Genomic DNA, 24,664 nt, shown 5'->3' on the forward strand with positions numbered 1-24,664 from the left:
GTCTTTTGTGTGGGGGCAGAGAAAAATGTTTGGAAGTGGTTACTAAACCGAAAGGTTTTTATTTTCGTGCCTAGTAGTTGCCCTGGGCATTCAACTTTATGGAATGCATCTAGTAGTTGCCCCAAACATTTGACTTTAGGGGCCACGAAAAGTAGTATTAGGGTTAGGGTCAGGTTCAGCTTTGGTTTTTCTTCACCTTTAGGTTACATTCTTCTACTGAGACTACTATTTGAGTAACATAAGATAGAAAAGTAGGGAGGTGGGTAGCTAGCAGCAGTAGCACAGTGGTTAGCACACTTGCCTAAAGCTCCAGTAGTCCAGGGTTTGAGCCCCAAGTGAGTTTTGTGTTTTTTCTTGTTTAGTGATCCTGTTTTGTCTAAGTTTTACTGTCGGTTCAATAGCCAGTACGGCTTATTGAACTGACCTTTAGTTCAGTATCCACTACCACACACATACGCATGCACGCACGCACGCACGCACACCACACACACAGAGCCATCCTTGGGCAACATATGGGACCAACTGCAACTACAGCGTATAAGAGACTAGCTTCCATGTTGGCTGACAAACAGGAAATGAATTATAGTCACTGTTTGTACTGGTTGAGATGTAGACTGCTTCTCTCTGTTAATGTCAGAGTCAGCCATTATGTGTTTGAGGGATCATCATTCTTCTGCACATCATCCTAAATCTGCCTGGCCTATTCTGAGAACATTACTATTCTGAATAATGACAAATGAGAAACTAATAATTACTAAATTCATTTGACTTAATGCTGTAATTACAAATGGTGATGTATACATAGCCTAAGTGATTACTCCATACAGTGTAGGGGATTGTTTGATAATATTTCTTTGTCTACAAATGCAGCAATATATCACAAAATTAATGTAATGAAATAAAATGTAACAAAAATATATATTTACATTGTGTTTGTAGACTTGTGTTGCTCATGGCCATGGTATCACTCAGTGAACAAAGTTATAAGGTAAGCAATTATGTTTACAACAACACTTTGTGACATCCTGTGAATACTAGCACAAACGAAACTATGCATCCTCAAAAGTGCTAAGATGTTTCTTACCAACACAATGCAGTACAATCAATATTTTTAGTATCCCAAAAATAATGCACCAATAAATTCTAAACTATGCATGAACACATACCAACAACATACTATTATTACTATTATTAACTAGTCAGCCTTCAGTTAGTTCATATAATCAAACTTATCAGTAACAAAAGGATGGAGAACAACAGGATATTAGCTGTTTCTGTCACTGCAGCACCAGTAGCAGCTTGCTGTGTGAAGTAAAATAAATAATATGATAAAAACTACTTAAGGAAACATTAGGAATTTTAAAGAAAATAGCTAAAAGGTAGTTAACAAGAGAGGTGTACTAGTGGACATTTAATCCCTGTACTTCAGTCTATAAGATGGAATTAACCGGTATGTTCTTATCATGTTGCAACTATGCAACCTCTCTTGTTTCTTGATCCACTACTTCTTTTTTCTTTGATCCATAATTCAACTTAAAATTCCAAATTTTTCCTTCTACTTGTTTGTTTACTTTTCTATAACGTAAATATGACAAGCCTAGGAAAAAATATAACTAATCAACCAGTGCATACTTTATCAAAAAAGAATGGTGCCAGGTATGCCATAAAATTAATTTGCATCTGAATGCAATCAATTACTGAAGAAGGTGAAGTGGCCATTATGCTCCCCTTTCATGGCTAAATTTCCTGTCGCACTTTACAAGGCACGCCGAATCATGTTGTATAAGCTTCACTGTACACTAAACTACTTGGTTACTATACCTCTATGTAATCGCTGTGGACAACAATCTTGACTGGGTTGTTTTTGTTTACGTAAATAAAACCACAAAGTAATTATAAGACAACAAAACTACAAAATACACTAAAAGCAGCCTTGAGAAACAGGGGGCTACTAATAAACTATCTACAAATAAGTGTTACAGTGTAAGAAACTATTTTATATTGTTTCCTTACTGAATCATCGTCTTCACGGCTGGTTTCTTCGAGTTTTATCACAAATCCAGTGTCACGCATGCGCATATGCACACGATTGATTCATGCCACACGTCTGAAAAACCATCCACAGCTACTTGCCAGTTGTCTTAGCCTATCTATAACGATGTATCTTTGTTCAAAACATTACTATCAACTCAAATATAAACAAAATAGCCCTATTTTTGAGAGAAAAGTTTTACTGGGTTATATAATAAACCCGCAATAGTGCGCGAACTATCCAGTTATCCCAGAAACGGGACCTCTATGGGCGTGCCCACTTCAGAGTTAGCACATCATACTATGAAATGCACAATAAAAGCGCTAGCGTGTTGGAATTGCACTCAGCGCATGTTTTATACCGTTGTGCCGGATAAATCTGGCTACAGCCATGAAAGGATTATGCTCTGTTTTTAGCAATGTTCTGCTTGTTACACAGCATGAGGCATAAAGAGTACTATGAGAAGAATCTATATACAATCAATACAAGTACACAAAAAATATTTGGAATTTTCAACTAGAGTAGGGACCATAGCACATCGATAAAAAGTACTGAAACAAGCTGGAGTAGTGCATGATATTAAATCACAGTAAAACAATAAGAATTGAAAAATTAATTGTTATGACTAGTGAACCCACGCATACCATATCAAAACAAATAAATGGTGCCACTTGCCTCGGCTATCAATTATCGTCTGAAAAGTGAAGTATCCATTATGCTTCATTGTCAGCTAAGTTCAACCCGTTACACAGCATTACGAATCAAGAACTGTTCGAAAAGCACTTCTGCAATCAAAGTAGCCATTATGAAAAATACAGACAATTTCCATTATGAAGGGAAGCTATCATGCGCTACTGCCAAATCGACACCTTTTGCTGTCAACAAAGATGAATGAGACACAAAGGAGGACACTGGTAAGTCCTTGAGGAATGCATTGTACGAACTGCAGTATGCCAAAAGGCATGTGTCCGGCTGAAGCAACGTCAAACAGTGAAAAAATCAAGCCCATAACTTTATCCATTATTGAGCTATGCTTTTCTGAAGGCATCAGTCAGTTACTCAGTCAGTTAGTCACTAGAAAATTCCATTTAATAATTTTTTTTTAGAAATTTCATAGTAATTCGTTGAAAGTGTTTTGGGTCGATCTGAAGGCTTGATTGGGATTAATTTTACGTAACCAATACTGCCTCAGCGTCATCAGGGAAAAGTAAGGCTATTTGTTGGGTGATGTTTTCATGGATCACGCCCACTCCTTTGTGGTTCCTACCATACAGTACTATCGCACTGTAATGATACAGAAAATATGAACAATAAGCATGCTAGGCAGCCACAGGGAAACTGTATTGCATTACTGCAAATTGAGACATTTGTGTTGTCAGCAAATAGAACTGGGACACAAAGGAGGACACAGGTAAGTTCAAGAAGAGTTCATTGTAGCTGCTGTTGTAGGCACTTCTCAGACATCGAATAGTGAAGAAATTAAGCCCGTATAATTTATAGTGTTATCCAAAGTTGACTTATGCTTGGCTGGAGGCATATGTTATGCCTAACCAATACTGCCAAGCTGTCATGAAGAAATATCGAGGCTGGTGTTAGGGTGATGTTTTTGGCCAGAAAACTCCAAACCTTTATGATCCCTAATATACGGTATGGTAGTACTGTATGATATCCAGTGGGACCCACTGATCAAAATTGCTGTAAATTATAGCATTTGAATAACTGAAAATAAGTTTATATCTATACAAGTATACAAAAAAATTGGAATTTTCAACTAGAGTATGGACCATAGCACATCAATAAAAGTACTGAAACAAGCTGGAGTAGTGCATGATACTAAATCACAGTAAAACAACAAGAAGTGATATATATACCCCTACTGTGCTCAAGATACCATAACAGAAATGCACAGTAGGAATATAACACAACTTATTGTGATTTAATATCATGCACTACTCCAGCTTGTTTCAGTACTTTTTATCGATGTGCTATGGTCCCTACTCTAGTTGAAAATCCCAAATTTTTTTGTGTACTTGTTTGTTAATTTTTTTTGTAAATGATAATTCTTATGACTGGTGAACCCACGCATACTGCATGGGTTCACCAGTCAGAAAGAAATAGTGCTGCGCGCCCCAGCTATATCAATTATTGTCTGAAAAGTGAAGTATCCATTATGCTTCGTTGTCAGCTATGTTCAACCCATTACACAGACAGCATTACAAATCAAGAAATGTTCAAAAAGCACTTCTGTATTCCGCATCAAAGAAAGAAATGGTGCAGTGCACCCCAGTTATATCAATTATTGTCTGAAAAGTGAAGTATCCATTACGCTTCATTGTCAGCTATGTTCAACATGTTACACAGCAGTACCAAATCAAGAACTGTTTGAAAAGCACCTCTGCAATCAGAGTAGCCACTATGAAAAATACTGTCGATATCTGTTATGAAGGGAAGCCATCATGTGCTATTGCCAAATCGACACCTTTCGTCGTCAGCAAAGATGAATGGGACACAAAGGAGGACACTGGTAAGTCCTTGAAGAATGCATTATACATACTGTGGTATGCCAAAAGGCACTTCTCAGGCCGAAGCGATGTCAGGCAGTGAAAAAATCAAGCCCGTAGCCTTAGCTGTTATTGAGTTACACTTGTCTGAAGGAATCAGTCAGTCAGCCAATAGAAAATTCTGTTTAATATATATATTTTAAAATTCCATAGCAACTTGTTGAAAGTGTTTTGGGTCGATCTGAAAGCTTGTTTGGGCTTAGTTTTACCTAACCAATACTGCTTCATCACCATAAGGGAAAATTGAGGCTGGTTTTTGGGTGATGTTTTTGTGTGGGCCACACCCAATTCTTTGTGGTCCCTACTATACAGTACTCTCGTACTGTATGATACCACTATGTGAAAAATGTATCATGCACATGACTAGAACTAGATTGTCAATGCTTGTAACACAAGTATAAAGAAAACATTAGGAATTTTACGTTTGATTAGTGATTACAGAAAAAAGAAGTAGGGAATCAAGGGAGGTTGCTTACACTAATAGTGGACATTTAATGCGTAATTTAGTCATGGGTATAGACTGCCACTCTAATAGAACAGTCAAATTTATATATTTACACAGTGGAAATTTGATAGGCCCACAAAGCATTGTCTATAGATGTGAAAACAAGTCACTGATATTTTCTTTAAGAACCTATCACTGGAATACAAAATTGTCTTTAGAACTCTTCTGACTTTACACTGATCATTTCACAAGGGTAATTTGGTGTCAACTATCCAACCTCAAGAAGACTTTCATTGTTAATTTTCTTAGTTCTAGCACCAGCTTCTTAAGCAGCAAGTACAAAATATTAATTATAGCATGTTCCGATCTTTGTGATGCTTCTATAAATATCAAAAACAGGGCATGTGGGCACAAACTATATTGCATCATACAACAGATTATGTCTCAGTTGAATTCTGCACTTGTAGAGGCATTAAACATTTAATAAGAGCTAAAAGTTCCATGGCCATAGCATGAGGCATAAAAGTTGTATGAGTGATGAAAATTTTAAAAGGTAAACCCTAGGCCCGGTCACATAACTAGTTAAACTATCTATTGTATATACTGGATCTCACCAGTTCACATCTTCCAGGACTAGTAACAGAGCAAAGCTGATATGCTTGTTCAGGAGTGACATTAATGTCTGAACCAGACCTGTAAGAAATTTGTTAATTTACTTGCACCACCATCAAAGATATGATCACTTACAACCCAACATTGGTGAATTCCAAAGAACAACATCCCGTTGCATCTACAGCAGCTTGAACAGCCTACAAAATGAAGTTTTTAAATGCACAATGCATAGTTATTATCTCACAGCATCAATATAAGTGATATTCCTATTTTTATAGTGCAGAACTCAATACATTAAATTGGTTTTACCAAACTTTCATGCTCATTTGTATGTTTCTTATGAGAAAACACATCAGAAAGCATGCATAAAAACAAACTAGTTACTTGGTAGCATTTTTAAAAGTGTATTTATGTTATGAGTGTGCTATATATGTAATCAGACGATGGAGGAGATATCATCTCATACAAAGATGAGAGAATTCCAGCAGATAAAATCAGTGAAAGAGTTAATTGCATTAAAATTCATGTAATATCTGAATATCCTTTGAAAAATAAAGCAGGTATAGCATCACTACAACTATAGTGTTTAAACATTACGTCTAATGAGCAATGTGTACTATAATTTGCTTTGTATTTGTGCAAAAAAATTCCTTGTAAAAATTTTTTTGTATGATTTACACTGAACAAAAATTATTTTAGGTGACTGCTTTATTAGAGTATCTCATTCTTTGCAGCACTGCATGGTAGCTGCCGTGGTTTGTTGTGTCTTGGTTGAAGGCTAGCAACAGCTACAGTGTTAGCTACACAGTTGAAACTTTCTGTAGTTAGTTATGCAAAAAAATGTCATGTAAAAAATTTTCATATAACTTTTCATACAATCATGAAAATTATTTTACAACAAAAAAAAGCGTATACAGTATATCCCAATTATGAATGTGGGTTGTAGCAGGCACTTAGTTTTTGGAATCCATATGCTAGCATGCAGTTGCTTCATTACAATCCTGGTGATGTTTAGCAAACTATAGTAGAGCAATCAAACACAATTGTATGACACTGCACTCTTCTACCCTTTTCAGAAGCTACAATATGCAATTAAGCTTGTGGCCAGTAAGGTTACGGGCTATGCGTAGCATTGTCATACTGATTAATGCCATACCTGTGTACAATTACTGCCACAACTTGGGTTAGCAGGATCCAGTGCAGAGTCACAAACCTACAAGGAGAATAATATGTCATGGCACACCAAACCAAGCCAAAACTTTCAGCAGTAGACTAATGGGTTTAGTGTAATGACAAGCTTTAACCAGCACCAACATTATAGTATAGTAATACATCACATACAGAGCAGAGTCAGTTTAATAGCTTTTACTATAAAAGTAAAGTACACCATTAAGTTTGAATGGTTGTTAAACTCTCTACCAAATAACACCTGTTCTAACATGTTAAAATTTTTGGCAAGACTACTAAAGTCTGGTGAACTACCTCAATCAAACAATTTGGCAGATATAAATATAGCGAGTTTACAACCCACCAAAAACTTTGCTTCATACAGACAGTGAAAGATATCATGATGGTTACCAGGCAAACATCAGTTAGGTTAGGATTAGGGTCGGTACAGCTTTGGTTTCTTCACCAGGGACGTGTATACAGCTCTTACATAGATTCTGCTTGGGTTCACATTTATAAGGTAAAAACTAAGGGAAATAGGTAGCTGGCAGCAGCAAAAGCATATAGGATTCTGGTGTGACATTTGATGGTCCAGGGTTTTGATTCTACTGTAGATCTTCACATGACTGCCATACAGATATCAATGGCCATTTAGCAAACACTTTGAAAAGTTTCTTTCAATTTGCCAATTCTGCCAAACTTTAGTATAATCACACTTTCATTGTTGGCAGCCTTATATAATTATGGCAATAATACTTTACACAGTGGAGTCTGGCTATAAGCAGCCTATTATATAAAGAAGGCCACATATTTTTACACTATCCAAGTAGAAATTTTTCAAAATTCACTATAGTAATCTATCCATCAAAGACATCTGTCATAATATTTTTTGACTAGCTCAAACAAATTAATACGTTTTTGAGAAAAGAAGCCTATCATGCTCATAATGATGCTTGAGAACTATATCAGACATTCATAAATTATTATAGCAGGTGACTGTTCTATTAGAATATCCTGATCTTACTCGCTAAAGATTAAATGGTCTTATTTGAATTGAAGTTACAGTGTATAATGTGCTGATTATTTGCTTTTGTTTGTGTGCATGCATGATTTCTGTATTTGAAAATCACTCCTATTGTGCTGGCATACTGATGATGCTACTTGATGCTTTTGCTAGCCTATTACCGTATAGCCTAAATATTTCAAGGGGAAAATTTTTTGCTGATTTCGCGGTTTTGGGTGTTATCAGCGAAAATTTTACCCTTGAAATATTTAGACCTCCATATAGTCTAATACATTTTGGGAGTGTTTGCAAATCTATGAAAATTTTATTTTTAACAACATTGTTCAACCTTGAAATAATCGCCCCTCGAAATATTTAGGCTATACGGTATTGCCGGTATAAATTGTATAAGCTTATTCAACTTTAGGCAACCTCAACTCATTTACACACATTACTGTCTCTCAGAGCTCTTAATGGACCATTTGTTGCCAACAAGGCAAAACAGCTTCCCACATCATTTCTGCGGCAACCAAAATCTGGGTAGTATGTTATGGACTGTTGAGGATCATCACCATCCTGTAAGAAAACATTCATTGGTGTAATATTGCAGCAAAACAATATTTCAAACAATTATTATGCACATGAAAACACTTTAGTTTATAGAGAATAAACATTTAATGATGGAGGAAGCAGTTTCAGCCTATATTATTGTGTTTCAGAGGTATTGCATGGCAATTTAAAGCTACAAAACAGTGATTACAGTATACGTATGTTCTGTTAAGATACACATAATTATAATATTGTGCAGAATTGGGGTTGTTACTTTAAGAATGTATGTAACGTTTTACATGTCACTCATTATCTAATGTAACACTCTACAATACATATTACTTCCAAAAAGAAACAACAGGTTTGTTACATACACTCTGAGGAAAGCAACTAGTGTACTAATATAACATTTCATTTTTACTTGTTACTAGCTATAGTAAGTCTAATCTTCTAATCACAAGTTCTCAGCCTATAACTATAAATGACACAAGCAAAACACATGTTTTCTTGTGTAGTTCAGCTACAAAAATATACTGTGTTGCAGTACCTTATCGATAACTCAAGAGGGCATTCCCCATTCACTGCTGTCTGGATATGTATATCAATTGTATGCAAACTAGGCATTGGACACATGCAGCAGAAGCAAGAACAGAATGAGTTGAATTGCTAAAATTAAATTTACTCTATCAAATTCAATTGTTAATTAAGTTAAGTAATTGACCCTTTCACTGCCAAAGTTTTAAAGAGACCAAATCACTCTATATAAATCACCATATCTCACAATCTAAAGTATGGATTACCTTATTGTTCACTATTGTCTAAGGAATTCGATTATACAGCTACTGTTAACATAATGGAAACCACAACAATGTTATAAAACCACAAATATTGGACTGCTATAGGTTTGTGAGAGTGTTCTAACACTGGAAAACAGTGTCCAAATGTTCCTTAAAATACAATAAACACTGCTAGTCTGTTTGCAATCAAAGCAACACATGTTAAGGCTGTTTTTCAGGTGTTTTTCACAACTACGCATGAACAAATTAAATGTATACATGGCCTAAAGTCTTCCTGACAAAAAGGTAGCATTACAATCTCGTAACTTATCTTTTGCTTCTCCTTACCCTTCCCTTGTGTAGGCTACATGGATATTGTTTTAACACTATCGAGGGATCCATTTACCCATGTTCCTGTGTTTGTATGGGGTGTGGTATAGACGCATAATGGCTGGTTGAAAGTTGGAGCATGTTTACATCTCTATTGCTCTTGGATTTATAACATGACACCATATGGCATCCTTGGTGGTTAAGGGTTAAATTTTCAAATCACTTGTGATACTCCTTCACATTATAGCATTGCACAGGACTATTACAGTATTACACTTACCTCTACACATGCTCGGAGATAATTAATCAGACGTTGCCTACACCCTGAGGTTGTGCAAAGTGTATTAAATGCCACATCAGCTTCGTTAAATGAAACAGTCACTCCTAGCTCAATGTTTCCATCGAGCTCAAAAATAGCCTGAACAGCAGAACCACAACTATCCCCCGGTCCAAACAGTGATAAACCAGCAGATTCACAAGGGGAGGGAGGTGGAGCAGTAGGTCCCTACAATAATGAAAATTCTGTCTATATAACACAAACATGAGTATCACAATACTCAGCTAGAGGATACAACTTTATCGTATGACAAGCTGTAAATATTTACTACTGTATGTAATGCCTTACTGCCTTAGATAGTCAAGTTTATGATCTTTTATATTAATTATGTCAGTTTATGATTCTACCGTATTATAATGAGTTACTTGTCCATTGTGACAAAATCCCATGGAGTTGCTTTATGCATCATAAGAGACAATTGTAGTAAAATTGTGACTAAAAACTAAGTTAACTAACCACATTGTATTATGCAGAACAATGTTGTTATTACAATTCATATATTGTAACATGACATGTAGAGCTGAGCGATAGTTGTGATCTATCGATTATCATGATAGTGAGTAACAATCGTGATTATGATAGTATGCAATCATACTATTGTGATAAATTATGCATAACTGTGCTTAGTCAAAAAAGAAGTAAATATGATATTGTTAAAGTTAAAGTTACTGTGAAAGTCCAGTAGAGCATGCACAACAAAGATTCCAACTGTAATACATAACAATTTTTACCAATGGAGTGTTAGAAAAGCACATATGTGGTGTGTAATTGGATTATTTATGGTGAGGTTGAGTGTCTTTGATAATTGCTAGACATATCGTTACTATCAATCGTGAATAATGATAGCTGTAATATTGTTCAGCTCTAATGACATGGCACGTATATTGTGCTAATAGTTTTCTTGGTGTGTTACTAGGAATATACATTCATGTTATGATAGTAGTCTAACCTCTGTACAAAATCCTGGTGACTGGATCCCACATAGGGTATACAGTGTTACAGTAATTGCTCGAAATAGTTCACTGAGGTCATCATCATCATCATCATCATCATCATCATCATCATCATCACCATAATCCCTATAGTACATTATTAATATTATGAAATCAGCTTTATCACCATATTGAAGCTGGAGTAGTGCAGAGATAAATATAATGGTCAGTCACCAGACATTTGCCATCCAAATAGTTTGCAGGTCTGACCATAACTCAGCTTGCTCAGACATAATGTCCTAGCTATCAAAAGAAAAGGGATGGAGCCTAAGGAATACAGTTTATCTGTTTGGTTTATGGCTTGTACTACTAATCATAACTACCGCTTGGTTGCTAGGAGACAATACATTCTTACAACCCAACAGGGATGGCCATGAATGTACTAGGACTACTCCTATTCAATTAGCAATAGTTGTTAGCTCACAACAACTACCAATTGATGCAAGTGTTAATGGTATTAATTTAACTAGTACATTCTGACTTTAATTGATTGAAATGTCCTACCTTGTCCTACCACGACCAATCAGGCCTGTACATGATAGGATATTGTGGTGGGTCTACTGCTGAACATTATTTTTGTCTCTGGTAGTGGAATAGTAGATCAGACAATTGGCCATTCGTCAATTTTAAAATGCAGCCTGGGTAATTATAATGTGATTTGTTCCTTTACCCGTCAGTTGATGACTTAAATGATAAAAGATATGAGGTTTCTTGTAACTTAATTACTAGCCAATTTTCCAGGCATTGGCTTACTTCCTTCAATACTATAGCTATTGACTTTTAAATAAGATATCAAGCAGTTATTGTAGCTAAATGTAATGCAAAAGATTGAAAGCAGTCATGTAAAATAAATCTAATCAAAAACAGCCAAGCTGTAAAAAAAGGTGCGGCCCCCAAAAAGGCCATGGTGAAAAAAGATGTGAAATCCAAGGTGGCGGCCAAGAAATGGCTGTGATGGTAGGTTAATGGTTACATTTTAATAACAACAATTCAGGTGAATTTGGTGCCAAGACCAAGCGGCACAAAATTCACCTGAATTGTCGTTATTAAAATGTAACCATTAACCTACCATCACAGCCATTTCTTGGCCGCCACCTTGGATTTCACATCTTTTTTCACCATGGCCTTTTTGGGGGCCGCACCTTTTTTTACAGCTTGGCTGTTTTTGATTAGATATCACTTCTTTTTGTATTTGTATACTGCAAAGCCGGCCTATGGCTGGCTTTGGGGCTTTTTTAACCCATGTGTTTTTTTCTTCACTACAGGAAGAAGAAAAGAACTTAAAGAAGAATTTTAGTGCTTCAATTATTTTTGATTTTATTAGTAATTATACAAATTATATACATATATTTATTACATGCCCATTATGCCCCACAGGATATTTTTTTGCAGCTGATCTCTCTACTGGGTGACTTGAAATGTAGCTGAACTATATACAGGATGGTTTCTTTGTAGCTGAACTCTCTACAAGGTAACCTCTTCTAGCTGGTCTCTCTACAGGGTATTTTGTTTCTAGCTGAACTCTCTACAGGTGATTTGTTTGCAGCTAAAATCTCTACATGGTGGTGTCTTTGTAGCCGAACTCTCTACATGATGGTTTCTTTGTAGCTGAACTCTCTATAAGGTGACTTCGTCGAGCTGATCTCTCTACGGGGTGATTTGTTTCTAGCTGAACTCTCCACAGGTGATTTGTTTGCAGCTAAACTCTCTACATGGTGGTTTCTTTGTAGCTGAACTCCCTACATGATGGTTTCTTTGTAGCTGAACTCTCTACAAGGTAACTTCTTCTCTACAGGGTGATTTGTTGTAGTTGAATTCTCTACAAGGTGGTTTGTATGAGGCTGAACTCTCTACATGGCGGTTTCTTTGTAGCTGAACTCTCTACAGAGTGATTTGTTTGCAGCTGAAATCTCTACATGATGGTTTCTTTGTAACTGAACACTCTACAAGGTGACTTCTTCTAGCTGATCTTTCTACAGGGTGAATTGTTGTAGCTGAACTATCTACAAGGTAACTTCTTCTAGCTGATCTCTATACAGGGTGATTTGTTTGTAGTTGAATTCTGTACAGGTGGTTTCTTTGTAGCTGAACTCTGTACATGATGGTTTCTTTGTAGCTGAACTCCCTACATGATGGTTTCTTTGTAGCTGAACTCTCTACAAGGTAACTTCTTCTCTACAGGGTGATTTGTTGTAGTTGAATTCTCTACAAGGTGGTTTGTATGAGGCTGAACTCTCTACAAGGTGACTTCTTCTAGCTGAACTCTCTACGGGGTAATTTCTTTGTAGCTGAACTCTCTATATGATGGTTTCTTTGTAACTGAACTCTCTACAAGGTAACTTCTTCTAGCTGATCTTTCTACTGGGTGATTTGTTTCCAGCTGAACTCTCTACATGGTGGTTTCTTTGTTGCTGAACTCTCTACAAGGTGAATTCTTCTACCTGATCTCTCTACAGGGTGATTTGTTTGTAGCTGATCTCTCTACAAGTTGATTTGTGTGTAGCTGATCTCTCTGCAGGTTGATTTGTTTGTAGCCGATCTCTCTACAGGTAATCTGTTTGTAGCTGAACTCTCTATAAGGTGATTTGTTTGTAGCTGATCTCTCTACAGGTAATCTGTTTGTAGCTGAACTCTCTATAAGGTGATTTGTTTGTAGCTGATCTATCTGCAGGTTGATTTGTTTTAGCTGAACTCTCTACAGGGTGATTGCTTGTAGCTGAACTCCTTACATTGTGTCTAGTTTCTAGCTGATGTCTCTACAGGGTGATTTTTTGTAGCTGAACTCTCTTCAGCGTGATTTGTTTCTAGCTGATCTCTCTACAGGTAGATTTGTGTTGATTTGTTCATTGCTGATCGCTCTAAAGGTTGATTTGTTGCAGCTGAACACCCTGCAAAGTGTTTTGTTTGTAGCTGATCATTCTAAAGGGTAATTTGTTTGTAACTGAACTCTGTACAAGTGCGTTTTTGTGGGTGATCTCACTGCAGGTTGATTTGTTTGTAGCTGAACTCACTAAAGGGTGATTTTGCTTGTAGCTGAACTCCTTGCATTGTATCTAGTTTCTAGCTGATCTCTCTACAGGGTGATTTGTTTGTAGCTGATCTCTCTACAAGTTGATTTGTGTGTAGCTGATCTCTCTGCAGGTTGATTAATTTGCAGCCGATCTCTCTACAAGGTAATTTGTTTGTAGCTGAACTGTCTATAAAGTGATTTATTTGTAGCTGATCTCTCTGCAGGTTGATTTGTTTTAGCTGAACTCTCTACAGGGTGATTTACTTGTAGCTGAACTCCTTACATTGTGTGTAGTTTCTAGCTGATCTCTCTACAGGGTGATTTGTTTGTAGCTGATCTCTCTACAAGTTGATTTGTGTGTAGCTGATCTTTCTACAGGTTGATTTGTTTGTAGCCGATCTCTCTACAGGGTAAATTGTTTGTAGCTGAACTCTGTACAAGGTGCTTTTTTGTAGGTGATCTCACTGCAGGTTGATTTGTTTGTAGCTGAACTCACTAAAGAGTGATTTGCTTGTAGCTGAACTCCTTACATTGTGTCTAGTTTCTAGCTGATCTCTCTACAGGGTGATTTGTTTGTAGCTGAACTCTCTATAAGGTGATTTGTTTGCAGCTGAACTCTCTACATGGTGGTTTCTTTGTTGCTGAACTCTCTGCAGGGTGTTTTGCTTGTAGCTGATCTCTCTACAGGGTGATTTGTTTGTAGCTGATCTCTCTACAAGTTGATTTGTGTGTAGCTGATCTTTCTACAGGTTGATTTGTTTGTAACCGATCTCTCTACAGGGTAATTTGTTTGTCTGTACAACGTGCTTTTTTGTAGGTGATCTCACTGCAGGTTGATTTGTTTGTAGCTGAACTCACTAAAGAGTGATTTGCTTGTAGCTGAACTCCTTACATTGTGTCTAGTTTCTAGCTGATCTCTCTACAGGGTGATTTGTTTGTAGCTGAACTCTCTATAAGGTGATTTGTTTGCAGCTGAACTCTCTACATGGTGGTTTCTTTGTTGCTGAACTCTCTGCAGGGTGTTTTGCTTGTAGCTGAACTCTCTACAGGGTGATTTGTTTCTAGCTTATCTCTCTACAGGTTGATTTGTGTGTAACTGATCTCTCTACAAGCTGATTTGTTTGTAGCTGAATTCTCTGCAAAGTGTTTTGTTTGTAGCTGACCTCTCTTCAGGGTGATTTGTTTCTAGCTGATCTCTCTACAGGGTGATTTTTTTGTAGCTGACCTCTCTTCAGGGTGATTTGTTTCTAGCTTATCTCTCTACAGGATGATATTTTGTAGTTGACCTCTCTTCAGGGTGATTTCTTTCTAGCTGATTGCTCTGCAGGTTGATTTGCTTGTAGATGAATTCTCTACAGTGTAACTTGCTTGTAGCTGAACTCCTTACTTTGTGTCTAGTTTGTAGCTGATCTCTCTACAGGGTGATTTGTTTGTAGCTGAACTCCTTACTTTGTGTCTAGTTTGTAGCTGATCTCTATACAAGTTGATATGTGTGTAGCTGTTCTCTCTGCAGGGTGATTTGTTTGTAGCCGATCTCTCTACAAGGTAATTTGTTTGTAGCTGAACTATCTATAATGTGATTTGTACATAGTTGATCTCTCTGCAGATTGATTTGTTTTAACTGAACTCTCTACAGGGTGATTTGTTTCTAGCTTATCTCTCTACAGGTTGATTTGTTTGTTGCTGATCGCTCTAAAGGTTGATTTGTTTGTAGCTGAACTCTCTGCAAAGTGTTTTGTTTGTAGTTGATTTCTCTACAAGGTGATTTTTTGTAGCTGACCTCTCTTCAGGGTGATTTGTTTCTAGCTGATATCTCTACAGGGTGATTTTTTGTAGCTGACCTCTCTTCAGGGTAATTTGTTTCTAGCTGATCGCTCTACAGGTTGGTTTGTTTGTAGCTGAATTCTCTACAGGGTGATTTGCTTGTAGCTGAACTCCTTACGTTGTGTCTAGTTTCTAGCTGATGTCTCTACAGGGTGATTTTTTGTAGCTGAACTCTCTACAGGGTAATTTGTTTCTAGCTTATCTCTCTACAGGTAGATTTGTGTTGATTTGTTCATTGCTGATCGCTCTAAAGGTTGATTTGTTGCAGCTGAACACCCTGCAAAGTGTTTTGTTTGTAGCTGATCACTCTAAAGGGTAATTTGTTTGTAGCTGAACTCTCTCCACAGTGACTTGTGTGTAGCTGAATTCTGTGTAGCTGAATTCTCTAGAGAGTGACTTAATTGTAGCTGAATTCTCTACACAGTGCATGACTTGTTTATAGCTGAACTTTCTTCAGTGTGACTTGTAATGTTCTGAATCTCTATAGTGATATATTTGCTTAACTCTCCATATGGTGACTGTCTTCTTGCTGAACTGTCTATAAGATTAACTGTTTGCAGCTGAACTCCCTACAGAATAACTTGTGATGTAATAAAATTCTATAATGGAGTAAATAAATTAGCCGAATGCTCTATTAGGGTGACTGTTCTATTAGAGTATCTCGATCTCGCATTTGCTACACGGAGTTGGCTTTCGAATCATAACTCAGTGGTTTGTAATCCGATTCTTCTGTACTACTGCAAGGACTTTCTATGAAGATTATTCCAGCTATGCACCGATTTTCAGCTCATTGCTCTAAGCGGTTTGCCTAGTAGGCGTGAAAACTAATACTTTTTTATTCATAAAAATCGATCGCGTAATTGTGACACAGGTTGGGTTTTGTGTCATATCTCCGTGGTCTTTATCTCAATTCCTTTCAAACCACCAAAAGGCACTCCTACGATGGTTACTCCATCTACATAGCAATTTTCAACTCATTCCATGAAGCGGTTTACCCTGTAGGCGTGACAACAAATCGATCTTGTTTTACGCGAATAATCGGTCATAACTCCTGAACCATTCATCGGATTTGTACCAAATTTGATGCTAGGATTCGCCGTTGGACTCCCTTTCTGTGTGCCAAATTTCAAGGCGATCGGAGTACGCGTTTGCTTGTTATAGCAATTTTTGCAAGTGTGCGAAAAGACGAAGAAGAAGAAGAAAAAAAAAAGAAGAAAAAAAAACGAAACTTTGGCAGCTCGTATCTCGGAAATGGCTAGAGCGATTTCCTTCAAATTTGGAATGTAGACTCCCTTGGCTGGCGGGCAACTGTGTAGCAAATTTGGTTCCAATCAGATAAGTGATCACCGAGATACAAAGGTGTGAAAATGACGTTTTCGTTCTTCCTGTCAATATACTCACGGGTGTGGCGCGCCGGCTTCTTGGGCCGCACGACACACTACCGTGTGTCTTGATCATCATAAAAATATTGTTTACACAAAAAGTGAATTATGGTATATAGCTACGTAGTACATTTTTGTTTTATTGAAATTTTCATTTAAATTACTCACCATGACTTGGTAGGATAAAATTTTTAATTTAAACCAGAATTTATTAATTCCCATCACTTTAAGAGCAATCAGCTAGAGCAAGTTATTATCCAGAAATTACCAGGCCCTGATAATATGCATGCTGTATTTCTGGAGCAGTGAATACAACAATTGTTTGAGCAATCATTTAGGAAAGGCATGCTAATTTACTGTATGGAAGTAAGCAAATGTCACAACTATCTAACAAAAGAATGATAGTTGTATATCTTATAAAAATCTCTAAGTGATAGGTTGATTCCCTAGTGAAAAGCTCATTGAAGTGTTCGAAAACGGATCAATTTGTTCATAACACATACCAGTGTTCAACAAGTGGAAAGCTATAGACACTATGGTTACACTTATAACTCGCAGTATACTGGTGTGATTTACTTACAACTACAAAGTAGTCAAAGACTGCTCTATAGAATGTTCGCTTGTGTGCTGCTGTGTCAAGGGATCATAAGTACTCACTGAAATCTGCCTGATAACCGATTACCCACACCATCACTAAATATACAAAATTTCACTACCCCAACACTGTCCACACCGGTTACAATGCACGTTTTGCACTATTAAAGGACAACATATTATTCTGCCATGTCTTTAAGTCACATGAGACACTTTCAAAGAGCAATTGATCTAACACTTAGAATCAGTTATGCTAACAAGTGGCAGGAATTTTCAGTCTGATTAGGAACCATAGCCATAAAAAGTAGCGAGACGAGCGAGGTCACCTACATGTACAGATATAATCCCCACTTTAGTCTATACCCATAACTGAATTAGGGATTAAATGTCCAATAGTATATCTGCAGGTGTAGGCGACCTCCAATTGTTTCACTACTTTTTATTGCTATGATCCCTAATCAGACTAAGTTTTCCTTTTATCACATAATTATGACTAATGAATCTATGCACACTGCAACAAAAGGAAGAATGCTGCCAGGCACGCCATTTTAACATCTGAATGCATGCCCCAACCCAATTATTACTGAAAAGTGAAGTGTCATTACGTTTTGTTTTAAGCTATGTTCAGCCTGTTACACAGCATTACAAATGAGGAACACTATGTGAAGGAACTCTGCAATCAATCCAGTCACAACGGAAAACTCGGATGATTCTCATTATGAAGGGAAACCATCATGCTGTGCTACAACAAATTGACACCTTTTGCTGTCAGCAAAGATAAATGGAATACAAAGGACAACACAGATAAGTGTGCTGGACATACTGGTGGTATGCCAAAAGGTACCAGAAGTGGGGATGAAGTGGGGCTAACAATGAAAAAAAATCAGGCCTGTGGCCTTGAGTTATGCTTGTCTGAAGGAATCAGGCAGGCAGGTAGTTAGTTGGTCAGTCAGTAGTAAATTCTGCTAAATAAAAAATGAAATAAGATTCCATAGCAACTTATCAGAAGCATTTTTGGCTACTCTGTAGACAATTTTGGGCTTGCTTATACCTTGCCAATACTGCCAAAGTGCCATGAAGGTATTGTGAGGTTGGTTTTGGGGTGATGTTTTAGTCAGAAAAGCCCAAACCTTCATTTTCCCTAATATACAGTACTATTGTACTGTATATGATAAACCAAAACTAGTGTTTGTGAAAACTGAATGTGCTGTTGCAACTACACATCTTTTGAAAATCAGAAATATTTCTAAGTAATTATAAATCTTGATCACATTAATAATTACCAGCGAAGTTAGACAAAGTGATATGTGAGAGGGTGATGGGAAAAATCTAAAATTAATGTTGGCCATAATACATGTCTTGTCACCCCAAATGTCATGTACATGTTATACAAATGATATTGTATAATAAGTTTGTGTTGGACAAAATCTTATGTTTTGGCAGGGTAGTGTTAAATGCTGTCAACTTACGCTGTATAATAGATCCTTGCCCCCTCATTAAAACAGCAACCGTAAGATCTCACTGATGAAGTAATGAACTACATGGAGACATATGATTACATATAATAATATGAGTACTAGCTACTCTTTATGTACCAGACACAGGCTTTGGGAATGGATATGGCCAGCTAGAGGTTGTAACCTCTAGCTGGCCATGTTATCCTTGGGGGTATGGCCTCTATTTGTCCCAATGTGAAATGCACACAGACCAATATTGAGGCCGATATTGTTAAAGAGCATAGGTGATTTTATATACAGAAGTTATATAACATAATAAGAAATGACAAGCACAAGCTTAGATGGATATGCCAGCCCAGTAAAACTGAGACACTTGTGCACAAAATAGCAACTACCATAATTCACTTTATTTTTGTGATAAAAATTTTTGTGTGAAAATATTTTCGTATGATTTACGTGAATGACTGCTCTATTAGAGTAGTTCGATCTTGTGTAAAAATTTTCATGCAAGAAATTTTCATACAAAGTTTACATACGAAAATTATTTTACAATGAAATAAAAGCAAATTACGGTATGAGCCATACAGGAAAATCTTCTGCACTAAAGTGCTCTGCAGGTGCTAAAAAAGATGGATCCAGAAGCTGACAGTGACCCACATGCAGTATATACAGTCTGTTTGGGGGTCCATAAGAAGCCATAGGAAAGCACCTACTAAGTAGAACACATTGGAGGAACGAGAGTATTCGGCACAGCAGTAGCAACAAAAACAACAACAGCAGCAACACAGAACAACTTTTAGGTGTGCCCATATACATACCTAAAAACATTTATAAACTCACCTGCTTACAAGCATTAGAGCACATTCCTCTACCAAGGTCTGTTAAACACCCCTGTAGATCCTACATACAGAGAACAGTAATGAAATACCAATGTGGCTGCAGATACACTTTTATCAGTGTAACTACATACTAATAAAAAAGTCTGACCTAATTGATTTTTTATATCTAGCACTTACAGGACTGGTTTGAGATAAAGCATCAACAACACCAGGAAAACCTGCAGAACAACGTCGTCCATTCCGGCGATTGACCACATTTCCAAATTGATCAGTTAAACGCAAGAGCAGAGAAATTGTATTCTGAAACAAAAATGCATTATTTTCATTGCAAATCAATACAATACTGGTATAGGTAGTCAGCTAAAAGATGCGTTGACTGCTGACTACTTAAAATATTATTAATTTTGCAATCACATACGTACATAATTATATAACATCCATGCAAAACAGCCTAGCTGTAATAAAGGTTATGACTATCCAAAGTGTGAGTTAAAATGTTGTGAAATGAAAGGTGCCAGCCAAGAAATGGCTGCAATGATAAATACCAATCAACTGATGTACAAAATAAGTAATATATAAGACAGGTTTGGTGTTATTGTGTTGTGTATCAGCTGATTACACTCAGTCTGATGTTACTTTGAAACAGGCGGCACACCTGTAAGCACAAGCATAACTTTGCTCACTAAGGCCACTCCAATTGGTAATTATGTTTCTGGTCCTTTGAAAATCAGTTTTAGGTGCGGGTGGGTGGAATTCAGCAACAAAGCAATAATGAAATGACTACTCAATTAGAGTACTTTTTGTGATTTACTGACTGTTCTATTAGAGTATATCGATCTGTACTATGCACTATGTCCATTTCTTGCAGGTTTTCACTGATAGAATACAAATTATGACACTTAGATAGATAGATTTAGCATACTTGTTGCAGCCCACACAATACTTGTTTCTGAAATCCAGGTTTTTCAAAAAGCTGATGCGAGCATTTTACCCATGTATTCCTGAAAATTCACATTCTCCAAAAAAGGATGTAAGTGGTGGATCAGAAACATAATTACCAATTTGAGTGGCCTAAGGCTATTGATAAAATGCAGAAATATCAAGTAGAAGTGGGACACAACCATTAATTTCACACGATTCATATAATTAAGCAAACGTGTGAGTCTTTGGTGCATGTGGAGTGGTGTATTGAGGTTTTATCCAACAGTATCTTGTGTAATAAAATCAAGGTCCTGTTAAAAGTGACAACAGCGAAGAAGATGATGGACCAGACTGAGAAATAGTTTGTTGCCAAGCTATTGTTGCTCTTAGGCCCCAGCCGATTATGCTGGCATAATGTAAAGCATATTAGGTAACCAAAAGCATCAAGCATAATGCTAGCATAATAGGGACATTTGATTAAAATGTGTAATGCGTACACCTGAAAAATAGCAAATGATCACTACCAATATGCATTATTACTCCATTTTATATTTAGAAATACGTAAAATTACTTAATTAACCATTTATTCACGCTTTATAAAAATAATATCGAGATACTCTAATAGAGCAGTCACCTACTCTAATAGAGCAGTCACTTACTCTAATACAGCAGTAAGGAAACACTAATGTGTTTGATCATTTTTCAAGCATAACCTTGATTTTGAAAGCATCATTTTGAGCATAATAGGCTTGATTTTTGAGCACTGCTCAAAAGCATAATAGGTAAAATTTTGAGCATAATAGGCCGGGGCCTACTTGCTCTATTCCTAGTCTATTCTGTTTGTGGTGTATTTATTATTAAGACCTTAATTCACAGTTTATTGTCACCACTCACATGGTGGTATTTCAAGATTGCTCCAAAATTTTCAATATTCATTATTTTAACACATGATACAGTGTATCTTGAATTTATGTGCAGTACACCTTTCACAGTAACAAAGCTACTGTAACAGTAGCATACGTACATACACGAGAGTAGAAAAGGTGGCTACATTGGCTGAAGTTCCCATGTACTTGAATTCCCAGCTCTTTCACTTCGTAGATACTCTTGTAATAATAGAACAGTTTGGTATTCACATTTTTCTAAGGTTTTACAGACATGATGATACTTATTAACAATTCATAAAATGTTCTAAAAAAAACTGTGTATAGATCAATGAAACTATGAAAACTTTTACTATTAAGCTAGAACTTTCATTTTTAAGGTAGAAATTATCGAACTAAACAGATGACAATTGGGGTTTAGCTGTTGTGTGTGTAAGTGTGGTGGTACTTGGCTGGATATTCTTCTTACATTTCTTCCATAGAGTATTTTAATCCAATGTTTTTCTCTTTGTAACTTTGCAGCTGTTACTATGGTTTCATTTGAGCTACAAAAGGCTCAATCTGAGCTATGATATTTAACATACATACAAGCGAACTTTTCAACAAAAAGTGATTTACCTTGTAGGTATGACAAAGTGGTTTATGTAATTCATTGCCCACAACTCTGTTAATATTGATTGCATTTTGCACCATGTGAATTCATGCATGAATGCCAAATATCAAAATAATCAGATATGTGTTTGTATTTTATAACAAGAAAACTAGGATTAATACAGGCCCACAAAGCAAAGAAAGAATAAAAAGTAAAACTGAAATTTGAGTACTTGTATTTCCTAAATAGCTACATACAGCTATTATGCTTAAATGTGGCATGTGGTTGCTGTAGGTGGAGGGTATTGGCAGTGTAATTTGCAAAAGAACTATTAAACAGTGTGGTAGAAGTATCGTTAACACGTGTTAAAAACAAGAAAATGCTTATATTACAGGTGGCCAGATACAGAATTTTAAGCAAATCATCAAAACCTGTATTTTTATCTGCTAACTTGCCTGCCAACCTGCTTCAATGACCACAGTCACAAGGCTAGAGGTCAAATGAAGCAGTGCATGGCCACCATTTTTACATCACAACAACAGACTCACTGGTGAGATGTGCCTATCTGTGGTTCCAACGAATGTCTGCCTTCTGCACTTTGCCATTCCTTTTATCTTCAATTAAATAGTTGTCTGCTACTTCATGCCAGAGTTGAAACCATACCAATACTACAGCAGTTCTCTCACATTGTTCCCTTGACATTCCTTAATCATAGTTGTACCACAATAAATTCAGGCACTGATTATTCAGCATTACCTGCTGAAATCAAGTAAGTAGCCAAACAGCTAGTTTTCATGAGTAATTTCCATTTCGTGCAGTCTGTACACAGGCAAACCCAAACTTTCAACACTTCAATGTGACAATACATTGGAGGCATTAATTTTCTATATCACCACTTTACTTACTCAGACATCATGAAACAATTTGAGATGCTTAATGGACAGTAGTATTATTGGTAATATTGGTATTAGTTAGCAGTTAAGCTGGGCTTATAAAAATGATTGAAATGGGCCATGCCCCCTTAAACGATCAGAACATGCTACCATTCCTCTAATACGCTGAGGCCATGCCCCTTAATGATTTAGCTCCATGCCCCCTAGCATAATCTACTGCATAGTACTGTAACAAGACTGAAATACTCTAGTCACAACCGAGGGGTGCGACACCTTTGCAATCTGTATGTGATTTGAAATCGTTTTGTGATTTGAAATTGGATTTGTGATTTGAAATTGGATTTGTGATTTGAAACTTCACGTGTGATTGCTGTAGTGTGATTTGTGAGGTTATTACTGGGTTCTGTATGTAGTTCATGATTAAAACTAGTATTGTATCACTGTGAGTTTTTGTTTGTTTGTTTAGAAATATGTTTTCGAGACTATAGTTTTCAAGCAGTTTTAATTAGTTGTGTGGGTGAAATAGATTTGTAGAGGTGTCATACCCCCTGGTTGCTACCACACATGTATTTGTGACTGAATTTTGTCCATATCACACATTAGAAGTTTAGAGATAAACAGTTTTAGATTTCAAGTCAGCATAACTTGCCAAGGATAGCAAGCATATGTATGAAATTTGCACAATATGTCAGACATGCCAACTCTCATGCATTAGGCGTGAGTCTCACTCTTTGGCTAGTAATCTCTTGCTATCATGCCTAACCCTCTGTTTCTCACTCTTTCAGCTTAGTTCTCATGCATTTCTCATGCCTGGTCTGCTTCATCATTAGCTCTGTGCTTAAAATTGGACAACCCTGTGCTTATTTATGTACTTTGAGCATGCAGCGACTTTTTTTTTTGGTCTTCACTACCAAAAATCATGGAGCTGCACTTGAGTCTAGTCCACATTGCTGGTAGTGTTTGAGGTCTCACTCCTAAAATTGTTCAGAGGTTGGCATCTCTGCAATATGTGCATGCATCAATCTATTACCTTTCAGACCACTTCCAGTACTTGTAGCTGCTTGTAGAGTTTCCCACCAAACAAGATACAAAATCTGAGCAGTTGGACAAGCGGTTGGATGAGCAAAGTAGTATCACGAGTCCTCACATAGGGGAGGAAGGTAGGGGTGGTGGGGTGGGTAGGAAATAGACTACAAAATGGAGGCAGACCACAATTGAAGTCCAGACATGAGATTATTAGGCTGTGCTGGCTTCTTAGTGGCTGATGTGCACAACAGAAAAATCGTTTGGCTAACATTATCAGGCCACAAGACCTGAAACTGCCATTCGAGTTCTCCACACCACCCAGAAAAGACGTCTGTTACAACCAGCCTCGAGTAGTTTGAGTAGTACTGAAGATCAAAATTAGTAGTACGATAGTGTAGCTATCCACTGGTGATGTTAGATTGATTTTGTCCGATGTG

At 36.9% G+C, this 24,664-nt stretch overlaps 1 protein-coding gene across 1 annotated transcript in view; it reads right to left on the reverse strand.

Moving 5' to 3' along the window:
- Positions 1-1,123: 1,123 nt before the first annotated feature.
- The window catches only part of LOC136266531 (uncharacterized), a 28,740-nt gene continuing 5,199 nt past the window's right edge, over positions 1,124-24,664 (reverse strand). The window contains exons 5-14 of the mRNA XM_066061539.1: positions 20,088-20,210; positions 19,912-19,971; positions 19,084-19,151; positions 10,762-10,891; positions 9,756-9,980; positions 8,271-8,396; positions 6,807-6,863; positions 5,786-5,847; positions 5,653-5,731; positions 1,124-1,302 (exon numbers count right to left, since the gene is read on the reverse strand). Coding sequence (XP_065917611.1) covers positions 1,216-1,302; positions 5,653-5,731; positions 5,786-5,847; positions 6,807-6,863; positions 8,271-8,396; positions 9,756-9,980; positions 10,762-10,891; positions 19,084-19,151; positions 19,912-19,971; positions 20,088-20,210 — 1,017 coding nt within the window. The 3' untranslated portion in view covers positions 1,124-1,215. The remainder of the gene's footprint in view (positions 1,303-5,652; positions 5,732-5,785; positions 5,848-6,806; positions 6,864-8,270; positions 8,397-9,755; positions 9,981-10,761; positions 10,892-19,083; positions 19,152-19,911; positions 19,972-20,087; positions 20,211-24,664) is intronic.

This window comes from Dysidea avara, chromosome 9 (genome assembly GCF_963678975.1).
Source record: "Dysidea avara chromosome 9, odDysAvar1.4, whole genome shotgun sequence".
Classification (NCBI taxonomy): Eukaryota; Metazoa; Porifera; class Demospongiae; order Dictyoceratida; family Dysideidae; genus Dysidea; species Dysidea avara.